This window comes from Microcaecilia unicolor, chromosome 7 (assembly GCF_901765095.1).
Source record: "Microcaecilia unicolor chromosome 7, aMicUni1.1, whole genome shotgun sequence".
NCBI classification, from domain to species: Eukaryota; Metazoa; Chordata; class Amphibia; order Gymnophiona; family Siphonopidae; genus Microcaecilia; species Microcaecilia unicolor.
The window spans coordinates 108,863,042-108,876,338 of NC_044037.1; the positions used below are offsets into that span (position 1 = coordinate 108,863,042).

At 42.7% G+C, this 13,297-nt stretch overlaps 1 protein-coding gene across 2 annotated transcripts in view; it reads left to right on the top strand.

Annotated features, from left to right (window-relative positions):
* Positions 1 to 13,297, top strand: part of FBXL19 (F-box and leucine rich repeat protein 19) — a 264,694-nt gene that overhangs the window by 40,896 nt on the left and 210,501 nt on the right. For both annotated transcript variants that reach the window (XM_030210686.1, XM_030210685.1), the window contains exons 3-4: positions 1,627 to 1,828; positions 4,467 to 4,610. In XM_030210686.1, the coding sequence (XP_030066546.1) occupies positions 1,658 to 1,828; positions 4,467 to 4,610 (315 nt within the window). In that variant the 5' untranslated portion in view covers positions 1,627 to 1,657. The remainder of the gene's footprint in view (positions 1 to 1,626; positions 1,829 to 4,466; positions 4,611 to 13,297) is intronic.

A 13,297-nucleotide genomic window follows, 5' to 3' on the forward strand; every position in this document is an offset into this window, starting at 1 on the left:
GAGCTCATTTTACAAGTTTTGCCTTGTATGTGGATGGATATTTATGTTTTCCGGTGATGACATTCAGGCAGTGTTGCAATCTGTAATTCAACCTGACATTGATTTTTGCAGTTCCCTTTCTCTTGGAACTCCCCATGTACATGTTTTTCCCTGCACTTACAAGCTCTCCACTGACTGCCCATTCTGTGATAGGTGAAATTCCAGGTATTTGTTTTGATGTTTAAGGCATTGTGTGGGGATGGCCCCACATATTTTAAACCGCTTTCCGTTTATGGGATGGCTTGTGATTTTTATGCTCTTTTAAGCTTGGTCTGTTAGCTTAGGCTGGCCCATCTCTCATGTACTTGAGATCATGCTTTATCAGTAGCAGGGCCAAGATTGTGGAACTCCTTATTAGCTCAGATTCGTTCAGAATTTCATTTATTGCCATTTTCATGAAACAGTGAAGATTTTTTTTTAATTTGCTTAAACTTTCAGGATATGATTGTGATTTAGGCTTTGCACTTGTATTGTGTCATTCTGATCTGTGGTTTTTTTATGCATGTTCTTTGATAATTCACTCTGAGTGATGTTGGTTCAGTGGAATATAAAGACTGGGAAATAAGAATATTTCTTCATAGAAATGGTGGTGGATACATTGAACATATTGCATTAGAAGCAGTGCAGGGAACTGAGGATAAAGCTGGGACTCAAGTTGAGTGCAGTATTGCAGCAGTAAAGGAAGATGAGCAAACTGGATGGCCTTTGCAGTTATCTGACTTTTGATTCAAAGTTTCTATGTATTTATTGCCTCAACTTTTTTTCTCTCTGTTTTAAAATTGTATCACTTGTGATGGACAATTTTAGGATTGGATGACCAGGAGGATGGGAACAGGGATTCGGAGTCTTTTGTCTCTTGATATTTGCCTTCCCTGGGTGGTTTGTTTGGCTAAGTGACTCTCATCTGGTTTTTAAGCTTCTAGTTCAAATTAGAGCTGCCTTTGCAGGTACACAATGACACACGTCTTCATTTACGTTTAACGCCACCTCACATGTAGCTAAGTCATTGCAATAACAGCCCTTGGATAGGGGCTACAGTATGCGGATCCTTATGGTCCCCGGTATATGTCATCTTGTGTGAGGTTGCTAGGTGTCACTGCAGTGTGATGGCCATGGTTTCTCCTCCAGAGACTGTGAATTCTTTTTTCTATATCTTGATTTACTGAAGGTGGAGTAGCAAATTGCATGATGTGCATATCTATATTTACACACACACACAATGTATATACAGACATTTTATAAAGATATATGTCATCTATGATCTTCTTAAAATATATCTCATGTCATGCAAAAATTGCACACATGACACACTTGCTTTCAGGCAACAATATTATATATAGTTAGATATTATCAAAATGTATGTGTATATATATATATATATATATATATATATATATATATATATATATATTTTTTTTTTTTTACAGCATAGGTATTGCTGTGAGTTTAAAGTGAAAAACTGATGTTGCGGGATTTCTCTTTTGGGCTTTAAATGATGATGTTGGAGGTTTCCCTTGCAGGTTTACAGCAGTGATGTCACTTGTCTTGCCATTGATGCCCTTCTTTCTCACTTTTCTTGTTCCACAGCCCCCGGTGCAGCTGAGGCGGTACCTGGTCAATGTCGTCGAGCCGAGGTGGGGGAGGATCTCGCCGGCGCCGGACGCGGTGCCGCCGCTGCCACGCTTGTCTGCGCTCGGAGTGTGGGGAGTGTCACTTCTGCAAGGACATGAAGAAGTTTGGGGGCCCTGGTCGCATGAAGCAGTCTTGTCTGCTGAGACAGTGCACTGCAGTAAGTCCCTGTGGGTCTACTGAAATGGTTAATATATAGAGATATGTTATCAGGAGCCCACTTAGCAAACCTGTAGGAAATATTAGGGTCTCTTGTGCCTAGAAGACTTATAGCTGCCAAATGCCAGAATGGGGTTAAGCAGAATTCAGGGTTACACAGAGCTGCTGACAGAAAATATGAAAAAATGTTAGAATAGTGGCCATGTGAGTCTGGAGTACTTAAAATGTCAGAGGCTTTTAACATCTTATAGACCAGGATCCAGTCCTTGGGGCACACCAAGCCAGTCAGGTTTTCAGGATACTCACAATGAATATGCATGAGAGAGATCTGCACACAATGGAGGCAGTGCATGCATATTTATCTCATGCATATTCTTCATTCCCCCCCAAATAGTCAAAACTATTTAACCAGCCAGAAACGTCCGCTGACCAGTTAAATAGCATTTCAGCGCCTAACCGTGAATATTCAGAGCGAGATAACCGGTTATCTCCGCTGATTATTTGTGATTGACGCTGAAAAAGTTAACCAGCAATATTCAGCACTGATCAACTAACTTTAGCAGGCAAATCAGACTGCATACCTTAACTGGCCAGCGCTGAATATTCACTTAGCCAGTTAAGTTAGCGCTGGCCCAAAAACCCCCCTTGGATATTCAGTGTCGGTCACCGGAAATGGCCCAGCATTGAATATCCGGGGTCAGCTCCAACCATGGCACTTATGCGGGCTGCCTCCCACCAGCTGAATATTGGCCCCATTGTGGATATCCTGAAAACCTGACTGGCTTGATGTGCTCTGAAGACTGGGTTGAGATCCCCTGTTATAGACTGACCAATTTATTAAGGCATGAGCTTTCGAGGACAAGAATCCACTTTGTCAGATGAAGGAGGACATGAAAGGTTTCAGTAGTCAGTGCTAGTCCATGGATCTGAAATGAGAGGGGAAGGGGTATAACTGGAGGTCACCGATTTCACATACATCTCCTCAACTGTTTTTTCACTCGGGGCATAGTTAAGCTTTGGAACTGGTTTCCAGAGGATGTGGTAAAAGCAGTTAGCACAGCTGGGTTTAAGAAAGGTTTGGAATAATTCATGGAGATATAGTCCATAACCCGTTATTAAGGCAGACCTGAGGAAAGCCACTGCTTATCCCTAGGATTGGTAGCATGGAATCTTGCCAATCTTTGGGATCCTGCCAAGCACTTTTGACCTGAATTGGCCACTGTTAGAAGCAGAATATTGGGCTAGATGGATCTTTGGTCTGACCCTGTATGGCAATTCTTATATTCCTATGTAGGTTATCCTGAGGAAGGGAAGGAGAGAAAGGGAAGTCAGGAGTTTTGATCAGACATAGGAAGGAAAAGAGATATTAAGGGAGATTCTGTGGAAGCTTACGTGGCTACACTGGCAACAGAATATAGGGCCTCCTGCAGAATTTGTTGTCTTTTTACTGTACAGGTGTGGCAGCTGACACTCACTGTTGCACGGTCACTGCTCAGCCCTTCTCCTGTAGACCTCTTCCACTCCTATTCAGCTGGTTTCTTTCTTCCCCACAGTCCTGCCTGATTTACTTGCACTGTGGCTGCCCAGTCTTACAAATTCTGCTTTATCTCCTATTCCTACTCGAGCTACCAGTCGTTCTACATTTCACAATTTTATTTCAAATCTGTGAATTGCTTCGCTTAGTTTTTAATGGGATTGCACACTAGGCAGTCTTATTGGAAGTGATGGCCCTAATAGTAGGAAGAAAAGCTGAAACAGCATTGGTGAGAAAGATTGAAGAGTTAGTGCAAAAAGTATTGGGGGGATGGGGCGGATGTTAGATGGCCCAGAAATATTTAGTACCAGATGGCCACTGTAAATATTTAATGGCAGAAGTTATTGGGTGGGGGGATGGGGACAGATGTTAGATGGCCACTGGAAATATTTAGTGGCAGAAGGTATGGGAAAGGGAAATGAGACTTGATATACCACCTTTCTGAGGTTTTTTGCAACTACATTCAAAGCGGTTTACATATATTCAAGTACTTATTTTGTACCAGGGGCAATGGAGGGTTAAGTGACTTGCCCAGAGTCACAAGGAGCTGCAGTGGGAATTGAACTCAGTTCCCCAGGATCAAAGTCCACTGCGCTAACCACTAACTAGGCTACTCCTCCATTCGAGGGGGAACTGGGTGGATGTTAGTGGTGGAAGGTATTGGTGGGTAGGGCAGATATCAGATGGCCACTGGAAATATTTAGTTGCAGAAGATATTTGGAGGGGGCAGATGCTAGATGCCACCGGAAATATTTAGAGCCATAGAAAGACAAATGATATAAGGAGAGAGGAGACATGTTGGAAAGGAGGATGGGAGATGGTAGTTAGAGAAAAGGAGAGACTGTGGAAGGCAGTAAAAGAATATACTGCAAAAAGAGAAAGTGGGAGAATGGAAGAAAGTAATGAGAAAAGGTTTTCCATTTATTAGATATATTGCTATTCCCCATAGACATTGAATCAGTATACAATAAAATTGCAAGCAACAAATGGGGTGGAAAAGAGAAAAGGAGGAATGAAAAATAAACTGAATGTAAATGTGGAAGAACTTAAATATACACTGTTCAAATATTTCTATATTTCTGCCTTCTCCTTGCAATGGTGGCAGCCTGTGCTCCCTCACACAGCAGTGTGCCTCTTCTGTGGAGAAGCTGGGAAGGAGGAGACTGTGGAGGAAGAAGAGGATAAATTCAGCCTTTCACTGATGGAGTGCACCATCTGCAATGAGATTGTTCACCCAAGGTGCATAAAGGTGAGGCATCTGTCTGGCATTGATCCTCAGATCTGTGTAATTCAACCATACCTTTAAGTAAAGCTTCTTCTAGCCTTTGTACTGCCTACCAAGTCTTTATTGGACAAATGAGGTCTTCATGCATTTAAGGGTTAGACCAAAATGTCTACAAACTAGTTTGCTTATAAAATCTGAAATAATGCACCTCTTTTGCCCTGCCCTAATGATTTACCCCGTTTACTAAGCCGCGCAGCAATGCTGACACAGCCCATTCAAAGTGAATGGACTGTGTTGGCATTACCGCACCACCAGCTGCTAGCACGGCTTAGTAAACGGGGGTTAATGTCTTGAAACTTTGCCAGAAGAAACTCATGTAGAGGTAAAAGTTTAATGTAAAAGAAAAACAGCTGTAAGACCTTTTATCCTTATAAGGGGCAAAAGTAGATAAAAACCAAAAATCCCACTACATTTTATGAATTTTTGCTTTTGTGGCTAATCTGTGGGATTTTTTTTTGTTTTACTGACGTTTCAAGAAATGGAACCCTTGAACAAAATGGATTTCTTCAGAAGTAACAGTGAAGATACTTTTGTATCAGGGCTACTAGACAGCAAAAGCACATAGGCATCTATGTTGCATCTATTTTAGAAAGACAACATGCGGGCCCATGTGCTTTATAAAACAGCCCACTGGAAAGCATTTTAATAAATTTTTTAGGTAGAAATAACTGTCTATGTGCTGGTAAGAATTTGTGCTTTTATGCATATTTTATGAGAGAATCTGCGTAAGTGCCACCTCCTACTCCCACTCCATGTATTTTATTCCCCAGAAACACATGTGCATATCACATAAAAGTAGGTGCTATTTTTATCCATGTGTACACCTAGGAAATGTTATAAGCACCTACTTGAATGTGTAAAACAGTGATTGACATGTGCAAATGTCCGATAAAGTTATCTCCTGAGAAGCTAATTTTGTGCTGTCAGATATGTGCATGAATTAGACCAATTTTCAGAGGCAAAGTATGTCTATTTTCCTTTTGAAAATTATCCCATTGAAATACCTGCACATAACAGATGTAATTGTTTAATGCACACAACATTTTCTTGACACTTTAACTTGCATATTTCCGAAAATTAAAAAGTGTGCTTGTAAATCCATATCCAGCCTCAGCTCTACCCCAGGAAACTTCTCTGTTGGCTCTGGGTAAAACTATGCATGAGCTGGCATTATGAACTTGCTTTTACCCATTTAAAGTCCAGGCAGTGCTACAACAAGGCATTTCCATGCATAAACACTTTTAAACTTCCCCTGTTTGTTTTTTTGAAAATGATTTTTATTAAACCAAAAGAGTATATAAAGTACAACAGGAATCTGCCATGAAAAAGATCACTGAAAGTACAGAAAGTGCTCATAAAACTCAGCAGTAATTTGACAAAAGAGTAACAATATATACCATCTCTTCATAGCTACCATACCCCATTACCTCCCACTCCCCAAAACCAAACAAAGTAGGTATGTATGACATATAGGGATCCAAAACAGTCCAACAGAACATCAAACTACTGAGGTCTATTAAAATTCCTAGGTGTTGAGAAGCCTACTATGGGCTGTCTATAAGAAAGAGAATTCCAAAAAGGTTCCCAGATTAAACAAAACCATTTTCTGGCTGGTGAATCCAATTCAAGTTATTCAAAGTTGTTAAATCGCAAGAAGATTGTGAAAAATTATAAGAGGACCTTACGAGACTGGGAGACTGGGCGTCTAAATGGCTGATGACGTTTAACATGAGCAAGTGCAAAGTGATGCATCCCAAACTATAGCTACATAATGCAAGGTTCCATGTTAGGAGTCACCGACCAAGAAAAGGATCTCGGTGTCGTTGTTGATTATCATTGTAATGCTCTGCTCAGTGTGCTGTGGCGGCTAAGAAAGGAAATAGAATGTTAGGTATTATTAGGAAAGGAATGGAAAACAAAAGTGAGGACGTTATAATGCCTTTGTATTGGTCCATGGTGTGACTGCACCTCGAATATTGTGTTTGCCACATCTCAAAAGATATAGTGGCATTAGAAAAGGTACAGAGAAGGGCAACGAAAATGATAAAGGGGATGGGATGACTTCCCTATGAGGAAAGGCTGAAGCGTCTTGGAGAAGAGACAGCTGAGGGGAGATATGATAGAGGCTTATAAAATAATGAGTGGAGTGGAACTGGTAGACTTGAATCGCTTGTTTAGTCTTTCCAAAAATACTAGGACTAGGGGTCATGTGATGAAGCTACAAAGTAGTAAATTTAATACGAATCTGAGAAAATATTTCTTCACTCTACGTGTAGTTAAACTTTGGAATTTGTTACCAGAGAATGTGGTAAAGGAAGTTGGCTTAGTGGGGTTTAAAAAGGGTCTGGATGACTTCCTAAAGGAATAGTCCATAGACCATTATTAAATTAACTTGGGGAAAATCCACTGCTTATTTCTGGGATAAGCATCATATAATGTATTGAGCTTTTCTGGGATCTTGCCAGGTATTTGTGACCTGGATTGGCCACTGTTGGAAAAAGGATACTGGACTTGATGGACCTTTGGTCTGTCCCAGTGTGGCAATACTTATGTACTTATGTAATCTCACGATGTTCCAAAGCAGCCTTTGCAATCATCAAAACACGCCATTGGGACAACGTAGGTGGCTTCAATAAAAGCCAACATTGGAGGATGCATTTCTTTCCCATCAAAATAGAGTGCTTCACAAAGAGGCATATTTTCAAAGCACTTAGCCTTCCAAAGTTCCATAGAAACCTATGGAACTTTGGAAGGCTAAGTGCTTTGAAAATATGCCTCAAAGCCTGTAAAACCCTTAGGCATAGGGTGGACAATATCCAAAGCCACAAATAAAGATGAAGGCCTCGGGGTCCAATGAGATTTACAAAGGCCAGAGACATGAGTCCCGACCACCTGCCAGAAGTTCGATACCAGGGGACAAGTCCAGAACTTTTGTCCAAGGTTCACCATAGGCTGGTGACATTTGCAACAGTGGTCTGACGTTCCAAATCTAGCCTGAAAGGCTCAGTGTGAGGAGATATACAACCACATTACAAGCTTGTATTGAAATTCCCAATGTAAAATATTGCTGGTGAGTGAACGATTCATAGTTAAACTTCATTTAAGATGCTCCTCAGTAGTGGGCATTGACAATTCAGATGTCCACTTCTGTGCAAGAGGTGCAGAACTACAGTTTGGTAGAATCTCCTGCTGATACTTGTGATGACAACACAGAGGTACCTGCAATTGGGCTTCCAAACTAAATGATTCCGTAAAAGTTTCATGTACCTCGGAGGTCAGGGAGATCATTGGCAAAGAGCGGACATAGAGGGGCTTAATCGAACGCGAACGCCCATCTCCATGGGCGTCTATGTCTGAAAACGGGTACGTGAAGAAGCGGGACAGACCGTATTTTCGAAAAAAATGGGCGTCCATCTTTTGTTTCGAAAATACGGCTTGGACGGACCAAATGCCATGGATTTGGTCCTTTTTTTTGTTTTGTTTTTGCGATAATGGAAAATAAAAATGTCCAACTCAGAAACGTCCTAATCCAAGCCATTTGGTCGTGGGAGGGACAAATGTACAACACTGCCATAGCTCTTAGGGCTGAAGAGGGCAACTACATGTGGGTACAATGGGTTTCAGAGACCTCCCATTTACCACCACAAGTGTTACAGGTGGGGGGGGGGATGGGCCTGGGTCTGCCTGCCTGAAGTGCACTGCAGTACCCACTAAAAGTGCTCCAGGGAGAGGACTTGTTGCTGCTGTATAACCTTGGCACAGCAGTTGACACCTGAAGACTAATCTCGCTGAAAACATCCTTTATTTGAATAAGCACCTTTACTCACAGTTAACTGCAAATCAGAGGTTGTGCCCCCTGGCAACGAGTCTCGCTGGTACTGAGATTAGCAGTAGGTCAGAGCTTGCAGAATGGTGTACAATGCCCTCTTTCAGCAACTTTCAAGGTAAGAACTAAGTGCTATAACGTGGCTAACACATGAACAGGATCTAAAACTGGCTTACAAAAATGGCCACTACCTCATGGACTACCGGAAACAAAACAGGGCACACTCTGATCCAGTAAGCGGAGGGAAAAGCACCATGGGAGTAGAGCCTACAAATTACCAACATCGTGAGCATTTAACACAAGCTAGTGGAATCACGGAGCCCAATACCCTACACCCACCACAATGCATTGCTGATGTGACTCTGCAGTGCCCTTAACAGAAAAGGTGTCACACTCACCCGAGACCCACATCAGAACCAAGGAAAGGCTGTCAGAGGATAGAACACATTCTGCTGTCATGGAGGTGGGTACGGAGTTTGAGGCTGGCATACAGGCGGGGGGAAAAAAGTTTGTAAAGTGGTTTTTTTTTGGTGGGAGGGGGTTAGTGACCACTGGGGGAGTCAGGGCAGGTGATCCCTGATTCCCTCCAGTGGTCATCTGGTCAGTTGGGGCACTTTTTTGGGACTTGTTCGTGAAAAAAAGGGTCCAAAAAAAGTGACCCAAAATCGCGGTAAAAATGCCCATCTCTCCTCGGCAGATAACCACGCCCCAGTCCCACCTTCGCCATGCCGCCGACACGCCCCCGTCAACTTTATTCGTTCCTGCAACAGAGTGCAGTTGAAGACGCCCAAAATTGGCTTTCGATTATACTGATTTGGGCGCCCGCGAGAGAAAGATGTCCATCTCCCGATTAGGTTGGAATATGGGCGTTTTTCTCTTTCGATTATAAGGTGGATAGTGTTGCAATTGCAAGTAAGAAAAAACATCAGATCTACTCAAAGCAAAATCTGCACAGAGAGATTCAAAGGATTGAAGCTTCCCATCATCAACAACCACTTGAAATAAAAAGCACAGACCCTTACTTTGCCAAATTTTAAAGGGTACTGCAGTAATTCCAAGAGAAAATTTTCCATTACCCTGTATGGACAAAAACAGGGTCACCACATTAGATAAACGAAGAGTTTTACTGACCCATTGACAGGCCAACCTCCTAGGTTTATAAATAGGATAGCACTGCAAAAAGTGACCTGAAGGAGGGGGCTGTGCCATGTAACACACAGCTGAAATGAAAAGGCTGGGTTAAAAAAAAGTTCAACTGGTGTGTAAGAGAAATGTTACTTTATGAAACCAGTTGTTTATATGCCTCATGCTACAGGCCAAAGAGAATAACCTAACACTTAACAAGCCAACCCCCACCCCCCCTTTTCTCTGGGCAGATAGACTCTGGACAATGCTGTTCAAACCCTCTTTCCAGACTACAAGTGCTGGTTAAGAAGTTTGGTCAGCTGCTTATAAAACATAGAAACATGACAGCAGATAAAGGCCAAAAGGCCCATCCAGTCTGCCCTTCCTCAGCAACCACTAACCCCTCCTTTTCCTAAGGGATCCCATATGCCTGTCCCATGCTTTCTTAAATTCTGACATAGTTCTTGTCTCACAACCTCAACCGGGAGGCTATTCTATGCCACTACTCTTTCCATGAAAGAGTATTTCCTTAGATTCCTCCTAAGCCTATTTCCTCTTTTCGTCATCCTATGCCCTCTCATTCCAGAGTTTTCCTTCATTTGAAAAAGGCTAACCTCCTGTACATTCACGCCAGTGAGGTATTTAAACATCTCTATCATATCCCCTCTATCCTGCCTCTCTTGCAGCATATACATGTTGAGATTTATAAGCCTGTCTCTATACGTTTCATGGCAGAGACCTCTTACCAATTTTGTAGCCACCCTCTAGACCGACTCCATCCTGTTTATATCTTTCTGTAGGTGCAACTGAAAAAACCAAGGGTGCGTTTAAAATACATAAAGCCATTGCGGTATTAACATCATATTGTATAACGCAGTTCTCCCCATTGGAGACAGTGAAAGGTTCTGCTAGATCTGCAGTTTGTTCTTAGCAGTCAATAAGGGTCTATATTCCTCTTGAGGAGTGGCCTAGTGGTTAGGGTGGTGGACTTTGGTCCTGGGGAACTGAGGAACTGAGTTCGATTCCCACTTCAGGCACAGGCAGCTCCTTGTGACTCTGGGCAAGTCACTTAACCCTCCATTGCCCCATGTAAGCCGCATTGAGCCTGCCATGAGTGGGAAAGCACGGGGTACAAAAGTAATAAAAATAAAATAAATACTTAATAAAACACTCTGCCCAGGTCAGTGGAAATGGACTCACCCAGTTCCTCCACACCGTATCTTGCAAGGGTAAGGCTACTGATTTTTGCAAGTTAAGTGTAAGCCCTGAATAAAAGTAAAACTCATCAACTATATTCAAGAGCCTAGTCAAAGAAATGTGGAGCTGCATTAATGTCAAATCTGGATTCCCTGAATCTTATTTTCTCTCTGGAAAGTATGCAGGAAGGGCTCCAGGTACAATAAGAAAAGTAGCGGGGAAAGTGGACAGCTGACGGGTGCCACGCCGTAAAGATTGTCTTTACCCCATTGACCAAAACTGATGCAGTAGGGTCAGCAAACAACAGACGAATGGCCTGAAGAAATCATCTCTCTATATCCACATATTGCATGTCTGAAAAAGATAAGGCAGTCGACATTATCAAAGGCTTTCTTGGTGTCAAGGCTCACTAGCATACTTAGGTGTCGATTAGATTGAGCATGAGGCATAGCTAGTAGCACCTTTTTTTTTTTTTTATTTTTAACCAGGAGCTTTATTGAACGACTTTATCACATATACAATATAACATATACACAGCCAATCATTCCCAGTAGACAAAGCCAATTCTCCGAAGGTCTCTGCTGTCACAGAACACCTTCTTAATACAAAGCCATTCCCAGTTACATTTTAACATTTTATAACAAAATTATCAACACCAAAACCTCAGCCAAAGTAAAATTCCCTAAACCCTACCCCCCAACCCTTCTTCCCAGGGACATCCCCACCTTTATATCCTGCCAATCCTCACGTCAGAAATAACCTAGGAAATACCCATAACTGCCCATACCTGTTTCCATTTAGCCAAAGTGTTCTTCTCTTTAGCCCACAGTCGCTCTCTCTCAGCAATATACTCCAGAAGAGCCTTCCACTTACTCACTGAAGGACACCCAAGTTGCTTCCATGATCGAGCAATCACCAACCGACCTGCACTAAAGCAATGTTTAACTAAGATCCGCTTCCCTCCCAGCACCCCAGGAACATGTTTATTAAACAAAAACATAGCTGGATCCCAAGAAATAGGGTAGCCCACCCACACCTGTACATTCCACTGAATCGCCTTCCAGTAAGCCTGCACCTTCCGACATGACCACCAAATATGGCCATGGGTACCCCTTTGGCCACAGTTTCGCCAACAAAGGGACGAAACCCCTCGAAACATGTGACTCAAACGGGATGGTGTGAGGTACCAACGATATAAAACTTTAGTACTATTCTCTTGAATATTAACTGCTGGGGAACAATTAACAGTTGCTCTCTCCATTTTCTACCATTCAGCTTCCTCATAGCACACGCCTAATTCCTTTTCCCATCTGGTACGGTAATGACTGGCCTCAGGCAGAGAATCTCTCGAGTATCCATACAACAAAGTTATCAACCCCTTAGAGCCTTCATGCCGAACACAAATTTCTTCTAAAAAGGTCACTTCCGCGAACAATTTCTCCCTGATACCAGGAGATTGAAAGAAATGCAAAAGTTGGTTGTAGGCATATTGATCCCTGTGAGGCAATCTGTAGGTACCCGCCAGGTCAGCAAACTGAACAAATCCAGTACCCGCCACTAGTTGCCCCCATAAATCTAACCCTTGTCGCCTCCATCTAGTAAAGGCAGAGGGAACACATCCTGGTGGAAAGGCTGAATGATATGCTATAGGGGACAAACGAGAATTATAAGAACCCTTTTTACGTTCCAATTTATCCCAGCATGTAAATGTATACTGAATAATAGGAGACATAGTAGATCCCAAATAGCGTCGCCCAGGGGCCAGCCAAAGCAAGTGTCCCAGTTTCAAGGGACTTCTAACCAAGCTTTGCTCCATCTGTACCCATAACTTATGCATTGGCTCCTGGAACCACTCTACAGCAGCTTTGGCTTGTGCAGCCAGATGGTAAAGGTCCAATTTAGGAACACCCAATCTCCCCTTTGTCCTACGTGCCCTATACATAATAGCACGGGGAAGTCTAGGTTTGCCTCCCTGCCAAATAAATTTATGTAGGCGATTCTGCATCGACTGGAGTAATTGTCCCTTAATTGGTATGGGTAGAGCTTGAAAAAGATAAAGTAAGCGGGGGAGAATATTCATTTTAATAGTGGCTATGCGACCAAACCACGATAGGGACAAGTGTTCCCAATGGTCCAGGTCAATCCTAATCCTATTCAACAGTGGGGCATAGTTAGCATCACTCAGACGCTCAAAGCTCTTTATAAGATGGATCCCTAAGTAGTTCATACTCTCCGTCACCCAAGTTAGGGGGTATTGTTGTTTACATCTACCATACTCTTCTGCAGTCAACCCCATTGCCATGGCCTCCGTCTTAGTAACATTAATTTTAAACCCAGACACCTGACCGTCGCCTCTATCTCCTGAAAGACCTCCGACATAGATTCCATGGGGGGGGGGGGGGGGGGGGGAAGGGTCAGGAGAATATCATCTGCGAAAAGTGCAATTTTGGATTCCAGTTGGCCAACCGCAATCCCCCGTATCCTGAGGTTATCTCTAATAGTA